The 27236-nt window shown below is 45.9% G+C and overlaps 1 protein-coding gene across 4 annotated transcripts in view; it reads left to right on the top strand.

Annotated features, from left to right (window-relative positions):
• The window catches only part of SFXN5 (sideroflexin 5), a 117226-nt gene that overhangs the window by 8691 nt on the left and 81299 nt on the right, over window positions 1-27236 (top strand). For 3 of the 4 annotated variants that reach the window (XM_053890820.1, XM_019441762.2, XM_019441742.2), the window contains exons 2-3: window positions 4553-4621; window positions 18461-18538. In XM_053890820.1, coding sequence (XP_053746795.1) covers window positions 4553-4621; window positions 18461-18538 — 147 coding nt within the window. The remainder of the gene's footprint in view (window positions 1-4552; window positions 4622-18460; window positions 18539-27236) is intronic. The other variant, XM_019441753.2, reaches the window with a different exon arrangement.

Raw genomic sequence — 27236 nt, 5'->3', positions numbered from 1 at the left:
AGCCTCTGGGAAGCCTCCTTGACTCATGAGGGAGAAATCATCTGTGTCCCCACTGTACTTATAATGCTTCATTTAAGCTCTGGTCACAGTATTTTGTATTTATTTGTTTACTTGTGTTTCTTGACGGACTCGGCTTCTTGAATGCTTATCCAAGAAGCGTTCCCTGAGCCCAACTCAGAAGAGGGTGTAGATATCTGTGGAGCAAAATGTTTTTCCTGGGACTCTCTCTTAGTGGCTGGGTGGAGAGTGACACAGGGGACCAGCAGGGCTAGGACAGGGTGAAGACAGTGCCAGACCACAGGGCAGTCAGAAGCTAGACGTCTTCACCCACCATCTTCAAGAGGTTGCTTTACTCAGGCCCATCTTCCAGGCTCTCACCTCTGCCCCTGCTGCTCCTCTTCCTTCCTTGAGCCACCATCTGCCATACGTTTGTCCCTTTCAAGTCCTCTCCCTTCAGAGCCCTGCCTGGGCTCCATTCTCTCCAGGCAACCTCCAGGCCATAGACTGCTCACCTGCTCACTCATTCATTCTTGTGACAGGTGTGTTGCTGGAGCCCCTTCTAGGTATGAATCACGAGACCAGGAGCCAAGGAGGATGAGGAGACAGAAAGAACAGCCAACAGCCCGCCTCCTTCAGGAGCTTATAATCAAGTAATATATTAGATAGTATTTTAAATTAAATATATGTTTTTATTTTATTATTTTTTAATTTTTTAAGGTTATTTATTTATTTTGAGAGAGACAGAGACAGCATGAATGGGAGAGAGGCAGAGAGAGAGGGAGAGAGAATCTCAAGCAGGCTCTGCACTGCCAGCATGCGCCCAGTTCAGGGCTCGAACTCATGAAACCGTGAGATCACGGCCTGAGCCAAAACCGAGAGTCAGACGCTTAACCGACTGAATTAAATATATATTTTAAAAATAGAATATTACTTTTATGTATTATATATAAGGCTGATTTTTTTTCATTTTAAAAAGAAATAAAAACCATCCATATTCCTATTACTCAGAGTCAATCTCTGTTAACGTTTTAATGTATTTTCATCTAACTTAAAATAATTCTCTACTTTTTATTTTGAAGTAGTTTGTATTACAGAAAAGTCGCAATAAGAATAAAGAACTTTTGGGGCGCCTGGGTGGCTCAGTCAGTTGAGTGTCCGACTTTGTCTCAGGTCATGATCTTACAGTTTGTGGGTTCGAGCCCTGCATCAGGCTCTGTGCTGACTGCTTGCTCAGAGCCTGGAGCCTGCTTCAGATTCTGTCTCCTTCTCTCTCTGCCCCTCCCCCGCTCACGCTTTGTCTCACTCTGTTTCTCAAAAATAAATAAAATGTAAAAAAAAAAAATTAAAAAAAAAAAAAAAGAATAAAGAACTTTCAGGGGCGCCTTGGTGGCTCAGTCGGTTGAGCTTCTGACTTCGGCTCAGGTCATGATCTCATGGTTCGTGGGTTCAAGCCCCCCATCGGGGTCTGTGCTGATAGCTAGGAGCCTGGAGGCTGCTTTCGATTCTGTGTGTGTCTCTCTCTCTGCCCCTCTGCCGCACATGCTCTGTCTCTCTCTCTCTCAAAAATAAATAAACATTAAAAACATTAAAAAAAAAAAGAATAAAGAAATTTCCTATACTCTTTGCCTAGATCCACCAGTTTTTAACATTTTGCCACACTTCCTTTTTTATTCTTTTTATCTGCGAATGATCATAAAGTCTGGAAACATAGCAAATATGCATGATATCACCAAAGACATTTTCAGTCTGTAAAGAAAATAAAAGTATCTACATTTCCAGATTGTATTGCCACCTTCTCTACTTACACATGCTATTGTTTCTCAGCCGTTTGAGAGTAGCTTATATTCATTTGTCTCCCTACTACTTAGTGTAACACAAGAATGAGGACATTCTCTTACATTTCTGTCTTAGTTCATTCAGTCTGCGGTAACAAAAATACCATAGACTGGGTGGCTTGTAAACAACAGAAATTAATTTCTCACAGTTCTGGAGGCTAGAAGTCTAAGCTCAAGGCACTGGCAGATTCGTCGTCTGGTGACAGCTTGAGCCCTGGTTCATAGACAGCCATCTTCCGTGTTCTTGCATGGCAGAAGGGGCGAGGGGGCCCTCTGAGGTCTCTTCTATAAGAGCACTAGTGTCATTCGTGTCAAAAGGCCCCACCTCAAAATTCCATCACATTAGGTGTTAGGTTAAGATAGGAATTAGGGGAGGGACACAAACATCCAGTGTCTAGCAATAGCCTCAAGTGTAGTTATTACATTTAGAAATTTAAGATGGCTATAATACTTTTATTAACCTATGATCCCTGTGCCAATTTTGTCAGTTCTCTCAGTAACGTCCTTGAGGACACTTTTCTGTGCTTCAGTCCAGAATCACATATTACATTTAGGTGTCTTGTCTCTTCAGTGTCCTTTCACGTGGACCAGGTCCTCAGTCTTTCTTTGTCTTTATGACATGGACATATTTGATGAACAAGCCTGGTTATTTTATGGCATGCTGTTCAGTTTGGGTTTGTCTGGTGTCTCCTTATGATTAGATTCAATCCCTCCAGAATACTATTTGAGTGACACTGTGAACTTCTCAGGGTGTCACATCTAGAGACACACAATGTCCATCTGCCCCTCATTGGTCCCTTTAACACGTCCCCATCATTTTGTGGGCTGGCACTTCATTACTTTCTGACACAACGAGATGTACCAGGTTCATCTTGTGCCTTCCCTTCCCCGGCCCTGGAATCAGCCACTTCTCTAAGGAACCCTGGTTCGTTTTAGTAGATCAGGGTCTGGATGTCATTCTGTCTCTTTGTTATCCACTTACCGTCCATCTAGCTCTATTTATCTCCTTGGCTTTTTTCTTTTTAAAGTTTATTTATTTACTTAGAAAAAGCACGTGAGCAGGAGAGGGGCAGAGAGCGAGGGAGAGAGAGAGAGAGAGAGAGAGAGAGAGAGAGAGAATCCCAAACAAGCTCCATGCTGTCAACGCAGAGCCCGCCGGGGGGCTCAATTGCACGAACAGTGAGATCATGACCTGAGCAGAAATCAACAGTCAGATGCTTATCCAACTGAGCCATTGAGATGCCCCGTATCTCCTTATTTTTTTGAGTTGGAATTATCCTGTTTGTATGCATTCCACAAAATCAGAAGCCTATTTTCATGTCATAAATGTCCAAGAACATTTCAAATGGCTGGAGAGTGTTCAATCATGTGATTGGACTGTTATTTGCTCACCATCCACCTTTGCAAATACTGCAGCGGTGAGCACCCTCAGCATTCACATCTTACCGCACCTCTGAACGTCTCTGTTTCCTGAGACTAGATACTTAGAGGGGAAATTTTGCCAGGACAACAATGTGAGCATTATGTACACGTGGGGAAAATGGTTGAGACCATTTGAGTTATAAGAGGTCCGAGAAGCAACCGTTTTAGTTAGGAACAGTGCCGAAGCTTGACCTGCTCTGTGAACTGCAGCGCCTCAGTGGGGGTGGATGTAGGAGGTGGAGAGGGTCCTCCATGCAGGGGGCGTCACAGCGAGCAGAGAGATGGAGGCAGCATAGGGCCTGGTGTGCACAGGGGACTTTCAGGGGACTATTGCAGGACTTTATTAGGAAGGGTAAGGAGCGTGGCTATAGGATCTGGTGTCTTAATGAGCAAGGGGAGGGAGGGAGGGAGTGTGGAGGTATCTGCTTCCTTCACCATGCAGAGGACGGTGCTGGGGGAGCGGTGGGGCTCCAGTGCAGATTTGGGGTAGAGCCTGGAGTGTAGTGAGGCACCAACCCCCGGTATTTGTGGCTTCCCCTTTGTCCTCCAGCTTGGCATCTTCTCACCTCCCATTGAGCTTGGCTTTTTCCCTAAGGCAGAGGGCCCAGGAGCAGTGGTGCCTGTTGCCTGGTTTCCTTTCATTGTGCGCTAATGCCTGTGGCCTGCTTTGCACAAAGCCCTGCTTTTCTGGGGCCCCTGCTCTGGGGTGAGGCCAGGGCAGGCAGGCCCTGTCCTGAGCCTCATAGCAGCTCCAGGGCTATGGGTATAGGAGGGCGTGAGGGGAGTGAGCTGGGCACTGTCATGCCTGAGCTTTGCCCGTGGAGAGATTTCCTCAGGGACAGAGCCTGAGCTGGACCTTGGAGAGGGACCCTCCTTCACTGGAGACGTCCAAAGCAAGGCAGGGAGGCTGTGGTGGACAGGGAAGGCCAGGAGAGGGCTCGGCCCAGGTCTCACCTTTAGCCTGTGTGCTCATGGGTGCTTGGGAGCAGTGGGAAGCTGGGAGTGGATCTCAGGGAATTCGGGGAAGTGAGAGGAAAATGCGAGGCATTTTTGAAGAGCAGCTGAGACAGTCATTGAGTGTCTTAATGGTCTTTATGGGTTGACTTTAGAAAGACTTCAGACCTGGGAGGCCCTCAGGTCACTGAGAAGCAAGGTCTCATTGGCACTCATCACATGGGGAGTCCTGGGGACTGTGGGACCCCAATAATAAGTGTAGGCTGTGGGGTGTGGTCCATGGGGTTTAGAGGATGATCTCCAGTGGCTGACCTGCTCTCCTCTCCCACCTCCTTCCCCAGACATCCTTCTATGGCCGCTTCAGGCACTTCTTGGATATCATTGATCCTCGCACACTCTTTGTCACTGAGGTAAGTCCTGGATGTCACTCTCACTAGAGCCCCCCGGCCCCTTTGGAAGATCCATGGGTCACTTGTGTGTATGCTTTATACACATTGTCTCATTCCGTTTGCATCTTACGACATCCCTTCAAGGTAGATATATCGCATCGTTATTATTTCCAACTCTAATAAAGTTATTACCCAGCACATAAATGACATGCTCATTAGAAAAGTTCACATGGCACAGGTGTGTTTAAATGAGAAAGTATCCTTGATGTACTCTCCCTACCCAGCTCCCTCCTGTCGTAGGTAATGTCAGGTTCGTTAAGGTATAGTTTACCTTTTGCATGTGTACCATTCTGCGTTTCAACAAACAGATTCAGTCATGTATCTACCACCACCATGAAGCTGTAGGACGCTCCCAATCACCCTAAAATGTTCGCTCATGCCCGTTTGTAAAGTTGATCTCCCTCGTTCCTGCCAACCTCTGGCAACCACTCGTCTGTTTTCTGTCTGTATTGTTTTCCTGTTTAAAATGCCATATAAATGGAATACTACAGCACGTAGCCTTGTGTGTCTGGCTTCTTTTCCGAAGCGTAATGTTTTCGAGATTCATCCACGTTGCTGTGTGTGTATCAGTGGTTCATGACTTCTTATTGCTGAGTAGTATTCCACTGAGAGGATGTTCCAGAATGTGTGTATCCATCCACTTGTTGATGAACACCTGGGCTGTTTCCAGCTTGGAGCTATTGTAGATAATATACTATGAGCATTCTTTGTGTGGACGTATGTTTTCATTTCTCTTGAGTAAGTAACTAGGAATGGAGCGCTAGTTCATATGGTAAGTGTGGTAAGTGTATGTTTCTCTTCATAGGAAGCTGCCAAACCATTGTTGAGAGTGGCTCTACATTTAACATCCCATCTGCAATGTCCCAGTGGTTCCACATCCTCACCAACATGTGGTATCATCACATTTAAATTTATCGCCAAGTCTATTTTAGCCATCATATGTCTTTATAGCCTTTGTATGTGTGTAGCAATGCATGCACATATAAAAAAGCAAATATTTGTTAAGCCCTTAAGTGTGAGCAGGGCAGTGTGTTAAGCAGTTTACATGCGTTAGCTCATCAGATTAACTCAAAGCATCCCTACGAGGTAGATGTTATTCTAAGTTCCATTTTACAGATGAGGAAACAGACAGAAGTTAAATCTCATGCACATGGTGCTGGCCAGTGGTGGAGCCAGTGTATGAACCCAGGTAAGCTTGTCTCCGGAACCCTTATTCTTAGCCAGTTTGTACCCTGTTCAGGTAATAATCCCAAGATTACTCAGCTGGCAGAAGGCTTGAGCTCCCTCACCGGGGCCCCACCTATCCCGAGGAAGGTCTTGAGCCTTGAGTTGTGCACTTCTCTGCACGTCTTCTCTGTGTTGAGCATTGGATTGCTTCCGCCCTGGAGTTGATCCCTCTGGGAGGTAAAAGCCATCATGGAAAGAAGCACAAGGCCTTCTGGGCACCTGGGCTTAGAACCATCTCCAGTGGGGGATGCGGTCCAGTATCACTAAATATGAGAATTACCCTGTTGTGTGCTTTCCAACAACATGTCAGTGAGAACAAAGGGCTCCAGTATTTTACTGGCTGACTTTACCTGCCCCTCTGGGTCTACCGCCTCGAAAGCACAGGGCTGCTATACTCTGGGCTCTGTCTGGATTCTCCTGAGGAGTAATCGATATGACTACACAACAATTTGGGAAATCACCAAGCTAGAGAAACTACTTACCTAGCCTAGGTGATGTGACTTTCTAGAAAGCTCCAGAATAGCACAAAACCGGATACAATTGTAACATGAATCCCAACAAAAATGCCACCTGCTTGATGGAGAAGGCCGCAGAGGCCAGTGCTTAACTCAAAGGATAGGAGTGCTAATGATGGGTTTGAGACACATTGAGAAATGGTGGAGGATGACAGAAGGTCAGGAGGTACTTCGTGCTCCCCAGATTACCATGAGAAGGCGGGGGCTTTGGGGATAGATGGGCAGCTACAGGGCAGCATGCCAGCTGTGCCAGGGGACCCACATCCTCATTTCTCTCCAGTCCACCCTCTTCTCGTTCCCAGACCATTTCACTTGCCACTCTCCTCCTGGTGCCACATCTTTCTTGCATTTTGAAAGGCCCCAATATTCCTGTACATCACTAAACCATTTTTGACCTGTTTCCCCTATCAGCAATTCACTTGTCAAAGCTACCTATTTACTAACTGGAAAATAACCAGTACAACAGTAATTTTGTAATAGTTTTCAAAATTCACCTGTCCTCCTCCCCTCATCAAAGATTCTGAAAGGCTTCCCAGAAAGACCCACACCTCCCTCCCTGCTACATCCCAGTTGGGGACTGTTTTCCAACACTACATGCTGGCCTTTTGGAAAGTTTTTGCCCACAGAAGATCATCTTCTAAGCCCTAAAAACTCTGGAAGGGCCATGAGTGGGGCATCCAGGCCTTCACTGGCTCTAGTCCATGCAGGTTGCTTAGCAAGGCCATCTGCATGGAAGCAATGAGAAATTAGAAGCTGAGAGGAGAGTCTCTTACCTGATGCTCTCCCCCAGGAACTGTGGCACTACCAGAGGGGCCACTCTCCTCTCTGCTGAGCTCAGTCCACAGACCATGGTTCATGCCTACAGAGCACTGTTTCTCTCCCAGGGCTTTTTGCTGGTGTTCTGGCAGGGATTGTGGGGTGGTCCCAGCTGGAAGAGACCTAGACAGGTCTCTTTGCCTGTGAAAGTAATAGGTTTGTGGAGCCATGAGGAGGTGGTTCTGGAAGCTGGAGGTTCTTGAGGTAGAAAGATCCTGGGCAGCGTGAGCCGTCTGGTGACTTGGTTCTTAGAGGCATTAGTCAAGTCGATGGATAGACTCCTCTTGAGAGAGTTTTGCAGCGATTTGTTTGACATTTATAACTGACCAACCTTTAAAAAGATCCCAATTTGGGGCGCCTGGGTGGCTCAGTCGGTTAAGCGGCCGACTTCGGCTCAGGTCATGATCTCACGGTCCGTGAGTTCAAGCCCCGCATCGGGCTCTGTGCTGACAGCTCAGAGCCTGGAGCCTGTTTCAGATTCTGTGTCTCCCTCTCTCTGACCCTCCCTGTTCATGCTCTGTCTCTCCCTGTCTCAAAAATAAATAAAACGTTAAAAAAAAAAAATTTTAAAAAGATCCCAATCCTTATATGTGTGATGAGGCAGAGGACATTTTATTCACCGTAGGAAGAAGGCTGTCTTTGTCATAAGAATGTCTTGAGCAAGGCTTCAGAGGAGGAAGACGTTTGTCTGCTTGACGCAGGGGGAAGAATTGTCCTTTTTGATCGTGGCAAGAGAGGGGAGAGAGAAGGAAGAAGAGGGAGAAACAGTGGAAAGGAGAGCAAGCATCTGGGATGAGCTGAGAGGCCAGTGGCTGGGGCCCTCTTGAGACTGCTCATGCCTCCTGGGTTGTGAAATTTGTTGACATGGTGTACTTTTGTCCGCTCTGCCTGTTCCTGGAAAGTTGTCAGTAAAGTCTGCCTGGTTCATGAAATCTCTGCAGGAGTAGATTATTTGGGAGGATCTTGAGGCTAGGAGTCTCTTGTCAGGGTGCAGTGTGTCCAGGATCAGACCTGAGGAAGCAAACCACCAGGAGTTGGCAGAAGCCCCACTGTTGGCTTTCCACCTAGGTCATGGAATTAGATTTAGACCTCTAAAGGTCTAAAGGTGTACCAGCTGACATCGAACTTACTTTTATTTATGTATTTTTAAGTTTATTTATTTTAAGAGAGACACAGAGAGAGAGAGTGCAAGCAGAGCTGAGGGGGCGGGTAGTGGGGGACAGAGGATCCAAAGTAAGTTCTGTGCTGACAGCAGAGAGCTGGATGCAGGGCTCGAGCCCACAAACCGTGAGATTATGACCTAAGCTGAAATCAGGCACTTAACTGACTGAGCCACCCAGGCGCCCCTGAAGTTACTTTTAATTTTGGACTGAAGATGAAAGGAATTTGCTATTATGAATTAAATAATTATTTAAGGGAATGAATGGTTGACAGATTATCATCCTGAAGGACAGAGAAAACTAACTGCAATAGTGTTAATAACACAGACTCAGGACTAGTTTTGGTGTAGTAATCTGAAACCGGGGTATATTGTAGGATAGAATAGATAAGTAATTATATTGATGTTGGGAACCAGGGTTCTCACTGTGGAAGTAGGAGGATACAAATCTGGAGCAGGGGAAAGGACAAAGAACTACGTGATGTTGCACTGAATTGGAGGTATGGATATGAACTCATGACCCCCCTCCCCCACCACACACACACATTTGTGTTTATAGTTTCCAGTTTCCTGGCTCTTTTCACTGAAAGGGCCTAGAAGCAATGACACCTGGTAACAGTGAACACATTTAGCACTCAGATCTTGGTTTCTAAGTACCAGTACCCACTAATAGAAATCAGGGATTCTTGGAGAGGTGGCGAAATCCACATTTGGGGCAAGAGGAGCTGCTACAGAATGTGGGAGGGTGCTCAAAGAATGGAGTCACAGGAACTAGCTTGAAAGGAAACCCACCAGTCACATTTGGGAGAATTTGAACGTTAAGAAGAATACAATGGGTTATTCACCCTTCAGTTATCCACCCTTCAGTTATAACACACTGAAGAATGATAATAATGGCAATAATAATAAATGCAGGAGTCAATAATAACAACAAGAAGGAGGAGGAGAAATCCATCAGTCCACAGTCCACTAGAAGTGTGGGAGGGGGAAGCTCATCTTCACAGAAGAATGTCAGCTGATAAATGTAGTAGGAAATAGTCATTGTGTAACCCTCAATGAAATAACTGCCTCTGACCAGGATCATTAATGGATGCTGCTCGCATAGAGTAATGAGTTGTAGGCAAACAGGATATCCGGATGTTTTCAAGTAAGTGTCACCCTGAAGATAGTTAGCAAAGGGGAAAAGTTACCTTTACTGTGAAGAGCTTAGAGGACATTGCTTTAACCAGGTGGCCAAACTTAGCATCATTGGCCATGAAAAACTGACATTATATGCCTTCTGATGTGATATGATTCTGGTAGTAATCCCTAAATACTGGAATATATGAAAACCTAAAGAAGAAAATAAAAACAGCCCATAATCCTACCTGCCAGAAATAATCACCATTGACATTTTGGTATATGCATATGTGCAAAATTAGGATGATTTATGTAATATGTGTATATATATCTATCTCTTTATATAGAATAGAGAGAGAATCATATATGATATATATGTTTACATAACATATATGTATACATAATATATACTCTTTTTTCCATGCAGCATATCATGAACATTCTTCCTTGTCATTAAATGTCATTACAAAATATATTTAATAACCATGTGGTTATTCTATAATGCACTTAATAATTTTCTCTATTGTTGACCACTTGGGTGGTTTCAAGTCTTTTGCCATTATAAGTAGTATTGCAGTATATATCCATGTACATAAATCTCCCCATATTTCTCTTTATTTTCTTTGGATAAATTCCTACAAGTGGAATTTCTGAATGGAAGACTTTTTTTTAATGTTAAAAAAAATCTTCATTTATTTTGAGAGAGAGAGAGAGAGAGAGAGAGAGAGAGAGAGAGAGAGAGAGAAGGAGAGCACATGAGCGGGGGAGGGGCAGAGAGAGAGAGACAGAGAGAGAGAGACTGAGAGAAAATCCTAAGCAGGCCCCACACTGCCAGTGCAGAGCAGTGCAGAGCCTGACTCGGGGCTCAGTCTCATGAATCGTGAGATCATGACCTGAGCCGAAATTAGGAGTCGGACGCTTAACTGACTGAGCCTCCCAGGCACCCCTCTGAAAGAAAGACATTTTAAGGCTTTTCATATATATTGCCAGTTTACCCTGTAGATTATACCAAGCTGTGCCAAGATCATATCAGTTTATAGTCTCAATAATAGTGAGGATATCCATTTATATTTTATTTTTTATCAACTACTTTTTAATCATAATATTTCTCTACACTTAAAAAACTTTCAGTATAATTAACATACAGCATTATATTAGTTTCAGGTGTACAATATAGTAATTCAACAATTCTTACTCAGTGCTCATCATAATAAGTGTACCCTTAATCTCTTTGAGGATGCCCATTTATTTAAATGCCTTCTAGACAGCATCTGATATTCTAATTTTAAAGTCTTTAATTGAAGTTTTAATAGTAAATATCCAAATGTCGCTTTTTTTAATTCAATTTTTTATTGATTATTTATAAAAATGTAAGTGTAAACATAAAGCTCGTTTATCCCTCTTTGGGATTTTTACAGAAACTGAAAGAGTGCCAAAATTTATAACATTATCTTCTACCTAAAACAGCTTTGTAAACACAGTTTTCATCCTGTTTATAAGATCTTTGATAGCTTCCCAGTGACAAGTTACTGTTTTGTTTTGTTTGAATCCAAGTTAGTTAACATGTAGTGTAATAATGATTTCAGGAGTAGAATTTAGTGATTCCTCACTTACATATAACACCCAGTGCTCATCCCAACAGGTCTCCTCCTTAGTGCCCTTCACCGCTTTAGCCCTTCCCATCCAACACCCCCTCCAGCAACCTTCAGTTTGTTCTCTGTATTTAAGAGTCTTTTATGGTTTGCCTCCCTCTCTGGTTTTATATTATTTTTAGTCAGTCAGACAAAGACAAATATCATATGATTTCACTCATATGTGGAATTTAAGAAACAAAACAGATGAACATAAGGGAAGGGAACCAAACGTCAGTACCTTTATACACTTTAAGTTCTTGCCTATCTGCATGCATTTTTGGCATACTATTACACTGAACAGTTTTTATTTGCCTTTTTCATTCATTTCCAAGTCTTTATAATTATTTATTTGTATATTTTTAAATGTTTATTTTTGAGGGTGCAAGCAGGGGAAGGGCAGAGAGAGGGGGACGGAGGGTCCAAAGTGGGCTCTGAGATGTCAGTCTGACAGCAGCGAGCCTGATGTGGGCTCAAACACACGAACCGGTGACATCATGACCTGAGCTGAAGTCAGATGCTCAACCAACCAAGTCACCCAAGTGTCTCCACAATTTTTTAAAATCGAGTTTTAAAGTCTAAATAACCGTCCCTGGTTAGACCCTTAGATCTAACAGCATAGGCGGTGCTTTTCCAAGAAAAATAGTCTCAAACCTATCACTTTTCACTTCAGCTACATTTATTTTCTAGAATAAATTCCCAAGAGTAGGCTATCTAGGCTGGAGGCCATGATTGTTTCTAAAGCTCTTTGGGGTAGCTGGATGGGTTTCTTTTCTGAGGGGTTATACTTCCTGTCATGCTGCCAGAATTATATGGGTTTACCTCTCAAGGGCCCCTTGAAGGTGATCAGAGGTCAGCCACAGGGAAAGCAGAACCCCTCCCCATATGTCCCTGGTTTCCCCTTCCCTGGGGCCTCCCTGAGGGTGGCCTGGGGCGGGGAAGCCAAGGACCAATCTCAGCACAGATGTTTAACCCTGGGGGTCCCAGGACTACTGGGAAGGAACAGGAGAGTATAGGAAGGCTGAAGGAAGACAAGAGAAAGGCTTGGGACCCTGTCTGCCTATAAATCATTATCTTCTGCAAGTCCCAGCAATTGGGACCACGGTAAGAATGATTCAAGCAGTCTTTTGGGTGAGGGGAGAATGCGTGGCTCTCTGCCCTGGGCAGGTGCAAGACTGACCCAGGTAAGAACAATCAGACACTGAGCAATCAAGGCATGATGCGACATAAGCTGCTGCCCCCACCTCCTCCCGCTTCCCTACCAGCCATCCCTGCTCCGGTCTCTCATGCACACCCCCCTCTGCCAGTTCATTCTCCCCTGGCCTCGGACGCTGTTTTTCTAATTTTAATTTTAATTTTAATTTTAATTTTAATTTTAATTTTAATTTTAATTTTAATTTTGTTTGTTTATTTATTTATTTATTTATTTCAGTTCTGCAAACTTTGGGACTTCCAAACTCTCCACTTTGCCTGAAACGCCCATGTTTCAATGCTCCAGTTTCTCTGTGTCGGGCTGGGCATGGCTTTGAGTGAGAGTAAGGAAGGACCTTCCTACCCTTGCCTGGGGTGCCCTGCCCCAGTAAGCATCAACTTTGGGGGATGCAGGCATTGCTGTGAACTCACTGGGAGACGACCCTTCTTTCAGTTATTGTTATGAGGACAGGAGGGTCTTCCATGATGATGTCTTTTCTTTTTAATGTTTTCATTTATTTTTGAGAGAGAGAGAGAGCAAGGGAGGGGCAGAGAGAGAGGGTACAGAGGATTTGAAGCAGGCTCTGTGCTGACAGCAGACAGCCTGTTGTAGGGCTCGAACTCACTAACTGTGAGATCATGACCTGAGCAGATGTCGGATGCTTAACGGACTGAGCCACCCAGGTGCCCCTTCCATGCTGATATCTTGTAGAATTGCCCCAGAACTGGGGTTGAGGGATTTGAGGCTCCTAGGTGCCTTCCACCCCTATGTAACCCTGGACATGGAAATACCCTTCCTTTTCTGGCCCCAGTTATTTCAGAGGAGGGAGGTGGCCTAGATGGTTCTATGATAGATATATGCAAAGGGGTATTCTTATCTACATCCTGTGTAAACAGTACAGTCTCTTGTAATTCTGGGATTTTGTCAAACCAGCATCACCATCGAGGGACTTTGGTCTGTGGCTTTGGAACCTGGATTCCTAACCCTGACCATACCTTTCACCTCTCCCCCCAGCAACCTCAGTCACTCATTTTTGGTTAAATCCCTCTGATGTGTGGCCCCGTGTTAAGATGGACAGGGGTGAGTGGGTCCTGTGGATCTGCAAAGTACCTAAAACCAGCCCCCTGGTCCCTGCTGTGCAATCTCTGACAGACAAGGATACATAGATGCTTAAGGGGTCAGGGACCTCAGAGAGATGTAGATCAAATAAATGCACTGACCATTGAGAGGAGAGGGAGAACATTTCTGGAAGATTCATGGAGAAGATGGCTCTGAGCCTGGAAGCATAGTTGGGGATGGTCATAGACTGTTGGGGAGCAAGAGTGTCCTGATAAAGCAAACAGTATGGGCAAGGCCAGGAGGTGGGAACATGCAGGCACCACCCAGACAGTGATGGTCCCTTTACCAGATGTGAGGGTGAAATATTTCTGAGTGCTACTCATATCCTGATCAGGTGCTATCACTGCCACCATGTGTTTAATATATTAAATATTCTTATGATAAATACTTATGTCATTTTTGACATCCTCTCTGTTAGCAAAGCAGGGATTACATGCAGTCTGCATTTAGTTTGAGGGTGGGCTCTGGTGCCCCCCCCCCCCAAAAAAAAAGATTAGGGTTTTTTCCCCCAAGTTTTTTTTTTTTAATTTTTTTTTCAACATTTTTTATTTATTTTTGGGACAGAGAGAGACAGAGCATGAACGGGGGAGGGGCAGAGAGAGAGGGAGACACAGAATCGGAAACAGGCTCCAGGCTCCGAGCCATCAGCCCAGAGCCTGACGCGGGGCTCGAACTCACGGACCGCGAGATCGTGACCTGGCTGAAGTCGGACGCTTAACCGACTGCGCCACCCAGGCGCCCCTCCCCCAAGTTTTTAAAGCTTATTTATTTTGAGAGAAAGAGAGAGAGCATGAGTGGAGGAGGGGCAGAAAACAAGAGAGAGAGAGAGAGAATCCCACACAGTCTCCGTATTGTCAGCAAAACCCAATGTGGGGCCAAACTCATGAACAGCGAAATCATGACCCGAGCCAAAACCAAGAGTCAGATGCCCAACCCACTGAGCCATCCAGGTGCCCCATGGTTTTTTTTGTTTTTTTTTTTTTAATGTTTATTTATTTTTGAGAGAGAGAGAGGACAGAGTAGGAGGGGCAGAAAGAGGGGTCAGGGGATCCGAAGTGGGATCTTCGCTGACAGCAGCGAGCCCGATGTGGGTGGGGCTTGAACTCACAAACTGGAAGATCATGACCTGAGTCGAAGTCGGATGCTCAACCGACTGAGCCACCTAGGCACCCCAAGATTAATTTTGTTTTTGATAACTTATTCCCCAGCTTTCCTTTTTGTGTCCTTTCCTTCCTGGGTCCCTCGGTCCCCATTACTATAGTACGGTCTCCTGCCCTCTCTGGCCACCACTCCATGCTTGCCCTCTTTCTTCCTTCTCCTTCCACTTAGGCCTTGGGGTAGGACCCTTGGAGCCAGGATTCTCCTCTGTTTAAATTCTCTGCCCTGGAGCAGACCTCCCAGGGGCCAGCGTTTCCAGAAGGACCTTCTGGAGACCACACCCCCATCAAATACAAGGAGACAACCTCAAGGTGACACCTTCTGGTAGGTTAGCAACAGGCAGGAAGCCAATGAGGGAGGTTGGGAAGCAACCTGGCCGTCCCTCCCCCTGGCCCAGGGCTCTAGAGAAGGGCCTGCAGCCTTACATCTGCCACTCGATGCCTTTGCATTCAGGGCCTGGCTGCCTGTTTGTTCATGGTTGAAAAGACTTCCTGCAAAGTTCACCATGCCTCGGACCTTCAGCTTTCCCCTTCCCTCAAGTGCCCAGGGCTCTCCCATCAAGCCTCGTGATGCATAGGGGTGAGAGGAGGGTTTAAAGCAGGGAGATACTCCTCCCATCCCTCAAATCTCCCAGATAATGGCCTCCTCTATAGTGAAGAGCCCAGCCCCCAGAACAGGCAGGCCTCAGGGATCTTGTAAGGTCCTCTTTGGCTGTCCCGCAGCAGGGCCTGGAGCCCCAACCCCTCAGCCTCTGACCGAGGGGCCTGTCTGAGGGTTAGTAAGGCCCAGCAACAGAAAAGCATGTTCTAGCTTCCTCCAGTCCTCATTTCTCAGGCTTGTCTTCAGGAACTTGGGATTTAGTTCTCCCTCAACCCATGCCAAGATCAGGGCTCTTTGGAACTTATTCTTGTGGCAGGAGGCCTCCCTTTAATGATGGTGTCAAATGAGATGGAATGTGGCCAGGTTGTTATAGGAACTCAGGAGAATCCCTGGAGTGGGAAAATAATGAGAACACGGGGCCATTCACCATTCAGCGCTGGAAAGTAGAGCATTCATTGTCCCGTGGCAGAGGCTGTGGCGTGGGAGGAAGCTGGCTTGGGGGGGTGGGGAGGGGGGAGAGGGGGGAGAGCTCGCTGCATCACTAGGAGGCTTTCGGGGTGTTGGGGGCACAGAGCAAGGGTCTGACTAAACTCTGGGTACAAAAACTAAACTTCCCACTTTCTAGCTGTGTGACCTTAGGCAAGTTGAAACAGTCAGCATGATCCCATTTTGTTGAAAAACGCTTTAAATCTAGAAGGAAAATCATCCTCACTTTTTTTTTTAAACCATCCTCATTTCTTCAGTAGTTACCTCAGTGCTATGTTTACAAGTGATTTAAGGTGATTTTTTGTGCTTATCCATTTTTTCTGACATTTTCTCTAAACAGCATGGATTAATTGGGGTCCCCTCCAATAAAAACCCTCACAAAGCTATCTCCACTTTGGAAACAGATTCTGGGAAGGGACTCTGGAATTTTGGTATTGATACCCATACATTTGAAAGGGGGAGGGGCTGTACTTTCCAGCAGTCAGGCTGCTCCTAAGAAGTTTCCCTGGCCCCTCAATGCCCTGGGTTAGACCAGTGTTGGCCACAGAAACTTCACACATGCCTGATGGGCCGGGTGGCCTGGCTGGCTTGTCCGGGCTCCCAGTTAGTCCTGCTGGTGGCTGTTCATTTCCCATGCTATGGGACTGCCTGTCAGCTGGCTCAGCAAACACCCCACCTGCCCCACTGGGTGCTCTTCCTGATGCTACATCCTGCCTTTAGACCAAGGTGCTTCTGTGGAGGTCCCTCTGCATTCCTCTGCTCAGGCAGCCTTATTCTTTTATCAACAGGAGAACAGAGGCACCTGGGTGACTCAGGCCCTGAGCCACAGACTCATTTCAGCTCAGGTCATGATCCCAGGGTCGTGAGATCTAGCCCTATGTCAGGCTCTGGGCTGAGCATGGAACCTGCTTAAGATTCTCCCTCTGTCCCCTCCCCTGCTCACACTCCCAAGCAAGCAAGCAAGCAAGCAAGCAAGCAAAATTATAAAAAGGAGAACAGAATAGCTTCACTGGGTTTCTTTGCCCACGCTAGACAACCCTGATGTCTGGGTGCCTCACCTGACCTTGATATAGGCTGCCTTCCATGAATGTTATCTGCTTCTTGTTAATTTTTTGAGGTACGGTATACATATGATAGAATGCACAAATCCTAAATTTATGGCTTAAAGCATTTTGACCTATGTTTATACCCATATAACCACCACTTAGATGAAGACATTGAACATTTCCATTACCTCAAAGGGGTCCCTCGTGCCTTTTCCAAGTCAACACCCTGCCCCCCGCCCCCCAAAAGTAACATGACCTCCACCAGATTGGTTAGATTAGCATTGCCTGTTTTTGAACTTTATACATACTCTTTGGCATCTGACTTCTTTTGCTTTTCATTATGTAAGTCAGCTTTCACAAATCACCCCAAAATGTAGTGGCTTCAAACAACAACACTCAATTCTTTTGCTCACTGATCTTCCATTTGGGCAGGGCTTGCAGGGGATGGTTCATCACTATTCCATGCAGCATCTGCTAGGGCAGATTGATGGGGCTCTGGAAAGTCCATTTCAAGATGGCTTATTTGCATGGTGGGTGAGTTGATGCTGACTGTCATCTGATAGCTCAGCTGCAGCCTTGGGCCAGAGCCTCAGTTCCCATCCAGATGCGTCACTCCAGAAGCTGCTTGGGCTTCCTTATAGTATGATGGCTGAGTTCCAAGAGAATGACCATCTCAAGAGAACGAGGTCAAAGTGCAAGGCATTTTCATGACATAGCCTCAGAGGTCACATAGCCTCACCTCAGCCATACTCTATTTGTGGCGGCAGTCACGAAGGCCTGCCCAGAATCAGCAAGAGGAAACATGGACTCTACCTCTCAATGGGGATGTGGGAATGTTCTAAAAGAGGGTGGGGAGTGGTAGATATTGGAGTGTTCATCTTTGGAAAATACGTTTTGCACTTTATTTCTGTGAGATTCATCCATGTTGTAACATATATTTGTAGTTTGCTTTTTACATTGCTGAGTAATATTCCATTTACCTGTCCAGTCTACTATTGACATTTGGATTGTTTGCAATTTGGAGCTGTTTGAATAGTGCTGCTATGAATATTCTTATATAAATATTTTGGTGGGTAAATGCTGCCTTCAATCACTGTTGCTGTCCCTTTAGCTTTTAAGATCTTACAAATGATACAATTCTATCCTCTTTTTCCCCCCTCCCTCTCTCCATCAGTTACGGTAGCCGTATGTACTTAGTATGTAAATCTCTGCTGGTGTTTTTAGAATGTTGAAAAGAAATTCTATGAGTATTATATAAATACGTTCTCTTTATAAAAACTTTCAATATTGCAATTAAGATTAAATTTCCTTCTGACACCCCTTGCCAAATCTGGATCCTTTCCTCTTACCCCACGGTAACCCCTGTCACTAGTTTGCTAAGTCTCCTTCTAGAGCTTTTTTGATGCATCTACACACATAAGTATTCTCATAGAAAAATATTGTTTTCTGTGTGTGTGTGGGCTTTGTTTGTTTGGTATAATGAATGGCATCATACGGCTCTGCAATTCACTTTCTCACTCAAAAAAATATGTTGGAGATGGAATCACATGCAGATCTACTTTGCTTTTTTAAACTGCCAAATATTGTTCCATAGTATTATTATACCCCTGTCATTTAGCCACATCCCTTTGGAAGGACATTTAAAGTGTATCCTTCTTTATTGTTTGCAAGTGAAAGAGTTGCAGGAGCCTTGGATCTATGCCCCTCAATGTCTGTTTTCTTTCCCCTGCAGAGACGTCTCAGAGAGGCTGTGCAGCTGCTGGAGGACTACAAGCATGGGACCCTGCGCCCAGGGGTCACCAATGAGCAGGTAACTCTACTGGAGGTGGGAGGAGAAGGAAGGGGGCAAAGTCACAATCCTTTCTCTGCATCCGGAACCAACTCTCTTCCCTTCATTATCCACTTCCACTGTTACATAGCCATGTGGACTTCTGGTTTTTTGGAGGAGACACTCAGCTCTCTCTCATACCCTGGGTCTGGGGGGAAGCACAGAGGTGATAAGACAAGAGACGCCCAAAGGCAGTAGTTTCCTGGAGCTGATGTGTACATCTCTTCCCAATTCCACGTTCAGTGACATCACAGAAGTAACTTGAAATCAGCCATGTGGGAGCATTTACCCCATGGAAATTGGCAAATGCTACAAATCAGGACTTTCTTCCCCAAAGAACTAATTTTTAAATATTTACTAGCATACCACTACCCAAAAGTTCAGGTTGAGGATGGGAAAGATGGGGCAGGATAAAGGGGATTAGGCTAGGATGCTATAATTTCGTTTTTTATATATCATGTAGGAATTTGAACTAGAGCTAAGTAAAATGTTATTGGTTGTGTTTGGTTTGAGGAAAGGTAGAGGGATTCAGTGCAGGGCTGCTTTAATGATTATAGAGACTGATGGTTAACATTGCCAAAGTTTTTCTTTTTGTTTATAAACTTTATTTCAAAAACTTAAAAAAATTAATTTCACGCTTTTTTTCCCCCAAAGTAACATGTGTGCATAGTTCAAAAAGTTAAATAGTACTAAAATACCTGGAGGAAAAGTACTATGTTGTCCCATCCCTCTTCTGTTCCCATTCTTTTTCTCCAGAAGCAAATACTTTTAACTATTTCTTCACATAGAAATCTGTATGTCAAACCAGTATGCTTATCTATAGTCTTATTTTTCAACTAGTTCTTTGTATTATCTATTTATAGTAGATGAGGATTCAGCTCTCTTGTTATTTACTTTCATAAAAAACACACTTCTCTCCGCCATCCTCATTACTTTCCCAAAATAGTTATTATGGCTTTGGGGGTTGATGGATATTCAGTATTTACACTATTACAATTATACAAATACCATTTACTGTTTTTTGTTTTCTCTCTTTTGAACTTTGTATTTTACCTGGAGTTAATAATTGCCTTAGTTTTTCACATTGGCATAGTTTTCTTTATACCATCTCTACCTCTTACTACATTCTTTAGCAGCCTTTGATGTTTTCAGTGCCTCCTTTCAATCTGAAGACTCCTGTCCTTCGGTTCCATTTTTTTCCCCTGAAGTTTTCCTTTCTGGTGTCCACCTCTTCCAGCTCCAGGCCTTTCTATTGGTGTATACTTTAGTTTTGGTGGAACACCTCTTTCAGTAGCTTCCTAATATAAGAGTAAATGGGAAGAAAATTTTGAGTCCTTTTATGTCTGAAAATTGTAATTCTTCACTCAGCCTTAATTGACAATTTTGCTGAGGAGAAAATTATAGGTTGACAGACATTTTGAAGACATTACTCTATTGTCTTCTCACTTTCAGGACAGCTGTTGGAAATCTGATACATTTCATCTCTGATTCTTTTCAAGTAACCTGTTTTCCCTTTTTGGAAATGTTTAGGATATTCTCTTTTAAAATTTGTTATTTTGGGTTTCTAGTGACCCTTTTCAATCTGGAGACTCCTGTCTCTCAGTTCTGGGTAATTTTCTTATGCTGTTTCCTTGATAATTTCTTCTTATTTTGGAACTCCTGTTAGCCAAATACTCGACATCTTAAATTGACACTTAAATTTTCTTATATTTTTTTCTCTTCCATTTCATCACTTTGTCCTGTGTGGCTTTGCAAGAAATTTCCTTGAGTTTATTTTCAACATATCTATTGAAATTTTAACTTCAGCTAGTATAATTTTAATTTCCAAGAGCTCTTTGACTGTTACTTTTTAAAAATCTTCTTTTTTTTAATGTTTTTATTTATTTTGAGAGAGAGTACACATGCACACAAGCAGGGGAGGTAAGGAGAGAGAGAGAGACAGAGAGAGACAGAGAGAGAGACAGAGAGAGACAGAGAGAGAGAGAGAGAGAGAGAGAGAGAGAATCCCAAGCAGGCTTCACATTATCAGTGCAGAGCCCAATGCAGGGTTTGATTTCAAGAACCGTGAGATCATGACCTGAGAGAGAGAGAGAGAGAGAGAGAGAGAGAGAGAGAGAGAGAATCCCAAGCAGGCTTCACATTATCAGTGCAGAGCCCAATGCAGGGTTTGATTTCAAGAACCGTGAGATCATGACCTGAACCAAAATAAAGAGTTGGAGGCTTAACCAACTGAACCACCTCAGTACCCCTTAAATTCTTCTTAATAGAATTCTTTTCCTGTGTTGTGAGTACAGTAGCCATCTCACATCTCTGCATTCTGGAAGACAAGTGGGGGAAGGAGGCTGGAGTCCCAATACTCACTTTGCAGACTTTTATTAATTTCCCTGCTTTGAGTCTCACTTACTCCCACCCTCTACTGTGCTGGTGTTCTCAAGTCTGGGATCACTTGGATTTAGTTTCTCCAGAAGGCTGATAAACCTATAGCATCTGGGAAACATAGGTGAGGGTGGTAAGAGTCACCTTGCTGTATGGTGAAGGCCTTGGGATCTTATTGCTTTGAGGACAGACTTTAGACCAACTCCCTGTGTTTAGTCTTATGATTAGCCCTTTTTTCCTGTGGTACCTGGTACCTTCAAGACCTGAACTTTGCTGGTGTTTTGAGAGCAATGGACTGGCTCCCTAAGCATGCCTTCCTCAGGCATTTGGGGGATGGTTTTTTCTTGTCTACTGGATAAGTTACTAAACCTCTAGTTATTTTCCATCCAAAAACATGTTGCTGTCCCTCCTCTGCTGTTGTCTCTCCTTCCATTCTTTTGGTGACCCTATGAGGCACTGCCCTTGCCTTCTAACACCTTTAGGTGTAAAGCCCATGCTGAGGCTCTGGGCTGACCTCAGGACACACTAGTACCTGGCTGGATGTTCCTGGGGTGGGTGGCTCAGCCATCAGCTCTCCCCAACCTAATTCATGTAATATGTATTTATGGAGCACCTGCAGTCCAGTTTTGATGCTGGGGCCTAGGGGAGAGAGCAAGGAAGAAAGTAGACGAAGATCTTGCTTCATGGACCCCCCGAATCTAGGCAATGATTATGAAAAACCACCATACTGTGGGACAGCAGAAGAAGGAGTAACTTGCCCAGACTGTCTGGAAGAGATTCCCACCAGAGATTTGAGGGATGAGAGGGGAATGGCCAAGAGGAGTACTAGGTAAGAGCCATCTGGGTGAGGAAACACATCATGAGTGAAGATAGCAAGCCCCCCACAGCGGAAGTCTGGGAGAATGTGCTTGACTGAGGCCCGCCCACTTGGAAGGAGGGCAAATATGTGAGCTGATGCAGCACCTTGGCCAGATGTCCTTGTGCAGGGCCCCAGGGAGTGGTGGGAGATGGGGCAATGCCTGGCTAGACAGGGTCTATCTTCAGGCATCTGTGCTGCTATCAGCAGGAAGCACAGGCTGTGATCAGATCATCCCTGAGCACAGTGCTTCCCTCTGGCATGGGCACTGAGGAGCCTGGGTGGCCTCACCTGACATCTCCTCTCTAGGCCAAAGTAATCCTCAGACCCTTGCAATTCCTCTTGGACCTGTCAGGGGTGAGTTCAGCCCCCCAACTCTTCACCCTGCATCTGCTCCCAACCCAAGCTCCCTCTGGCTGAGGTTGGCCTCTTGGGACTCCCTCCAGCATCCAGAGGTTGGGGAGTGAGGCCACATTTCTCCTCTTTACTCCCTTCAGTAGCGTAAAGTTGCCTGCCCTATTTGCTGGGCCTCTTTTGTTTTCTGCCCTGAAAGCCCCAGTGTGCCCCCAGAGAGCTGGGAGGAGGGGAGGTGGGGCGGGGGATCCTGGCACTAGCCATGCTTCCCAATTCTGGCTCACGTTAGTGATGCCTGCAGTGTCCATCTGATGGCTGGGTAGCACAGTGCTCTAGGTGTGAGCCTGCTGCTCAGCCCCATTAATAATCATATCAGCCCTCTACTTCCCTTTCCAGTCCTCCTGGCTCTCACAATACTTCCCTCCCTGGGCCTCATCTACAAAGCCATACCTCCTCTGGCCTCCATGGACAAGAACAGAGTGGGTGGATGATGACATATTAGCCCAGGATTTGGGAAAGCCTCAGCATTCTGCAGTTAAGGATGGTCCCCTATTCCTGGTCTAGGCTGGTCCTGCTCACAAGCCATATCTAGGCCCAGGGTGGCTCTGGATCTCAGTCTGGACAGCTGCCTCATCTGCCCCTAGGCTCTGTGCTTGCTCTGACGTCCTTTTGCAGGCGTGTGGATCAGAAGCCTGTGGCTGCCTCCTGATGCCTGCGGGCCTATCCTGATGTCACAGGCAGCGCAGGGTAACCTACTTACCAGCTTGTAAGCCTGGCCTCTTGTTATGATATCTCACCGGTGGGTACATACAAGTGGGTTGCTAGTTTGTTCACACCTGATGGCCTTTGTTTGGTCTTCTGTTGGTGGGTGGCTGATAATTCCTCCAGAGACTGTTGTTAAAAGGTTGCTATTCCAGTGAAAAATTAGTCTTTAGGATAAAATAAAAATAAGTATGTATAAATTACCCTTTGGGCTTGACAAGTAGAAACTTGATGTGCTAGGAGCCCTATTAAGGACTGTAGTTATCAGTTAAACAACAAAGCCATAGGGGTGCCGCGGTGGCTCAGTCAGTTAGGCATCTGACTTTGGCTCAGGTCATGATCTCATGGTTTGTGAGTTCGAGCCCTGCGATGGGCTGTGTGCTGACAGCTCAGAGCCTGGAGTCTGCTTTGGATTCTGTGTCTCCCCCTCTCTCTCTGCCCCTCCCTCACTTGCTCCTATCTCTCTCTCTTTCTCTAAAATGAATAAACATTAAAAAAGTTATTAAAAAAAAAAGCCATAGATGAGAGCAAAGCTATAAGCATAGGCAGCTGGACTAGGTTTCTGGATGTTGACTCTGTTGTGGTGCTTTATACACTGGGGTGTCGCTGCAGTGGTTTGCTGTGGATGGAGATGGGTGAGGTTAAATATGAAAGATGCCCTCTTGGTAATGAGCCGCCACTCACTTTGGCTTACCAAGTGCCAGGCATTGTGCTAAGTATTAGCACTTTACGCACATTTCAGTTAATGTTCACAGGAACCCTATTTGGTAGGTACTTGTATTAATCCCATTTTACAGGTAAGAAAGCCCAAAGGGTAATTTATACATACTTATTTTTATTTTATCCTAAAGACTAATTTTTCACTGGAATAGCAACCTTTTAACAACAGTCTCTGGAGGAATTATCAGCCACCCACCAACAGAAGACCAAACAAAGGCCATCAGGTGTGAACAAACTAGCAATCCACTTGTATGTACAGGTCTCAGAGAGGTTACATTACTTACCTAAGGCCACATAGCCATATGTGGTGGAACAGGGATCTGACGCTGGGCCTGCTAGATCCAGTGCCCATCTTTCACCCATTTCCTGAAGGTGGATTTGGCAGGGAAGGGGATACTCTGTGGAGTGGACTGATGTGTGCAAACATGGCAGGCAGAAGAGCTTGGCATTTGTGAAGGTCTGCAGCCCAGTTATACCTGTGCGGTTCGCACACACAGTGCAGGCCCTGGGCATCTGCTGAGCATCCTGTTTGGAGCAGTTGCTCTGGGAGGTGGACCCGAGGGGGAGATGAGCGCACCCTAGTTCCTGCCCTCATGCAGCCGGCTCCCAGCACAGGTGAGGCGACCACACAGAAGCAGGCGCTAGAGGCCAGGCTGGAGGCAAGACTGTGGCTGAGGCAGGTAGGAGCTCAGCAAGGAGAGAGTCCTGAGAATGCAGGGAGTGAGGAAAGGCCTCACGGAGGGGACACAGTGGTTAGTGTAGAGTGTAGACAGAGACCCACTGTGTTCACAGACAAGAGGGAGAAGTGAAGTGGAGATTGAGAGAGAGAGAGAGAGAGAGAGAGAGAGATGGGGAGGGAGTGTGGAGGAGAGAAAGGAGTGGGGAGAGAAGATGAGACCAGAGAGAGGAAGCTGGAGAGGCATTTGGGAAGTTACTTATTGCAAAAGGTTTTGCAACCCAGGTAGAGATGTGAGATGCATTGTATGGGGCAAGGGGAAGCTACTGGAAGCTCTTGAGCAAGGGAGTAGCCTGAATGTGCACTGTGGTAGCATCAGTCCGAGTGCCAGGGGGAGGGTAAGCGCCCTTAGGGAAACCAGCCTGGAAGCTACTGGAGTGGGCAGGCGTAAGGGAGCAGGCGTAAGGGCTCTGGGAGCCCCTGTGGGCTGCTCTTGCCCATCATTCCACATCCCCCAGGGCCTGGGGACCAGCTCACCTTGTTAATTGCCTACTCTGCACCCAGCGTAACCTACTGGTTGCCCAGAGGCCCCACGAAAGGGTGGATTCTGCCTGCAACCTGCCAAGGAGAAAGGGCAGCTGGTGTAAGAGATCCTGCAAGTCTCCTCCTCTGGCAGTGTGGAAATGGGGTCAGCTGTGTTTGGGCTTTGCTGAAAATAGCGGAGAAAATATGAGAGAGTTAAAAATACTTGCACCCAAAATCTTCTCTGGGTGTCAGCAGGTTTGCCAGAAGGTGGCTGAAGGGAAGGCTTGGCTGATACCTCCCCTTCCTTACCCTAGTCTTCAGGACCCCTAGCCTCTGACTCCTGTTCAGGAGCCCACCCCTCTAGGCTGGCCACGGTTTGTCCCTTACTGTTAGCACAGGACAGGCAAGTGGCCAATCCTAGCTGAAGCATTTGCAGGATGTGCTAGGTGTGGTGCTGGACGCTGTAGGTGCATCTCTGGGCTGGGTCGCTGCGGTGGGGTCCTGGGTGGTCCCCCTATTCTACCTGGGCCCCTCTGTCACAGCATGCAGAGTAATCTGTGAGCACCTACATTATTTCACTTGTTCCTTGGTTCCAGAGTTTCTCAGCCTCAGTGCTATTGGCATCTGGGGCCACGTAATTCTTTGTTGTAGGGGCTGTTCTGTGCACCGTAGGATTTTTAGCAGTATCCCTGGCTTCTACCAACTAGATGCCAGTAGCCCCCCTCCCAAGTCATGACAACCAAACATTGCCAAATGTACCCCAGATGCAAAATCACACCCCCCCCCCTCGCCCCACGGTGAGAACCACTTCTCTACAAATTGTGTTGTGTCCCTGCTTTCCACTCAGAGTAAAAGCCATAGTATTTAGCACAGCCTGCAAAGCCCCCTTCCTTCTGTGATCTTGTCTCCCAGTAGTCTCCCCTTATTCAGTCCACTCCAGTCATGCTGGCCTCCTTTGCTGTCCCTCACACGTGCTGAGCAGGCCCACTTCTGCCTCAGGGCCTTAGCTCTGGCTGTTCTGGCTGCCAGAACAATCTCCCACTAGATATCTGCATGACTTACTCCCTCCTTCAAGTATTTCCTCCCATGTCACCTGAATGTAAATGACCCCAGGGCACCTAGGTGGCTCAGTGTGTTGAGCATCCGACTCTGGATCTCAGCTCAGGTCTTGATCTCCGGATCATGAGTTCAAGCTTCACACTGGGCTCCACGCTGGGCATGGAACCCACTTAAAAAAAAAAAGAAAGAAAGAAAATGACCCTGCACACCTTGTACTGCTGTGCCCTCCATCCCCACTGCATATAAGCTTCATGAAAGCAGAGATTTTCAGTATTTTTTTCATTGATGTGTTCTTAATGCCAGAGCTGTCTGTGGCTGGCACATAGTAGGTGCTCAGTAAATATTTGCTGAATAAATGAATTTGCTTTAATTTTCACAATAACCTTGAAAGTAAGTATTCATATCCCCATATTGCAAAAGAGGACGTGGAAGTGCAAAAAGATTAAGTAAATTGCCTCAAATCACATGGCCAGCAAGCGGGAGATCTGGAGTAAGCCAGGGTTTGATTCCAAGGTGTGTCCTCTTCAAGAAGCTGCACGTATACAGAAGAAGTTACTGCCGCTAAACTACCAGGGGGATGTTTTTCTCCTTTTATGAATCTGTAGGATTGAGGGGGGTACCTTTACCCCACATAGACTTGCATATGTACATATTACCTGGGAGTAACCATGGCAACAAAATTAATGGTAAGGAATAATGGGATTGGCCCAAGTGATAAATTAGGAAGTTTTTTTTGTTTGTTTTATGGAGGCATCCTTTGCTTTACAGAAGGATCCCCTTCGGGCTCTGTTTAATTACCTTCTGGAGGTTGTTTTAAATAGGCTCTGTCTTTGCTGCCTTTAGAGGTTTGGAGAAGCAGCTTGGAAGGAGGCAGAGGGGAAGGGGAGTGAGCCAGACTGGGGGCGGTTGCTCCCTTCATCTGGGTTTTGGGTGCTGGGGTATGCCCTGCTCCACACCCAAAAGGCAAGGCTTTTCCTTCTGAAGCCCACCCTCTGCCCCTTCCCTTGGCCTCTACACAGGGTTCTAATAGGTTCGTATGGCAGCTCAGCTGAGACACTGGCCATTTCTGAAATCAGCAAACTTCTGCATTGTTCCAGCAACCTCTTGCCCAGACTGCTTCCCCCACCCCCGCTCTGTCCTCATTGCCCAAGCTGAGAAATCAAGCAAGGTCCAAAGTCTCACGTCCACATGAGTTCCAAGGGTGCGACTGGGGCTGCACCCTTTTATGTTCCGCCAGAGGCATGGAGTGAGATGGGCTGAGCCCAGAGAAGACAAGTCATGTTAAGGATTTTATAGGTTAAAGGTTGAGGAATTCGCAGGTTAAAGTGTAGCTACTTCACAGGCTGATGACA

The sequence above is a fragment of the Panthera pardus genome, unplaced genomic scaffold, assembly GCF_024362965.1.
Source record: "Panthera pardus isolate Hobbes unplaced genomic scaffold, ASM2436296v1 HiC_scaffold_25, whole genome shotgun sequence".
Lineage (NCBI taxonomy): Eukaryota > Metazoa > Chordata > Mammalia > Carnivora > Felidae > Panthera > Panthera pardus.
Note: the sequence above shows the minus strand (reverse complement) of the source record. Positions and strands in the feature narration are given on the sequence as shown.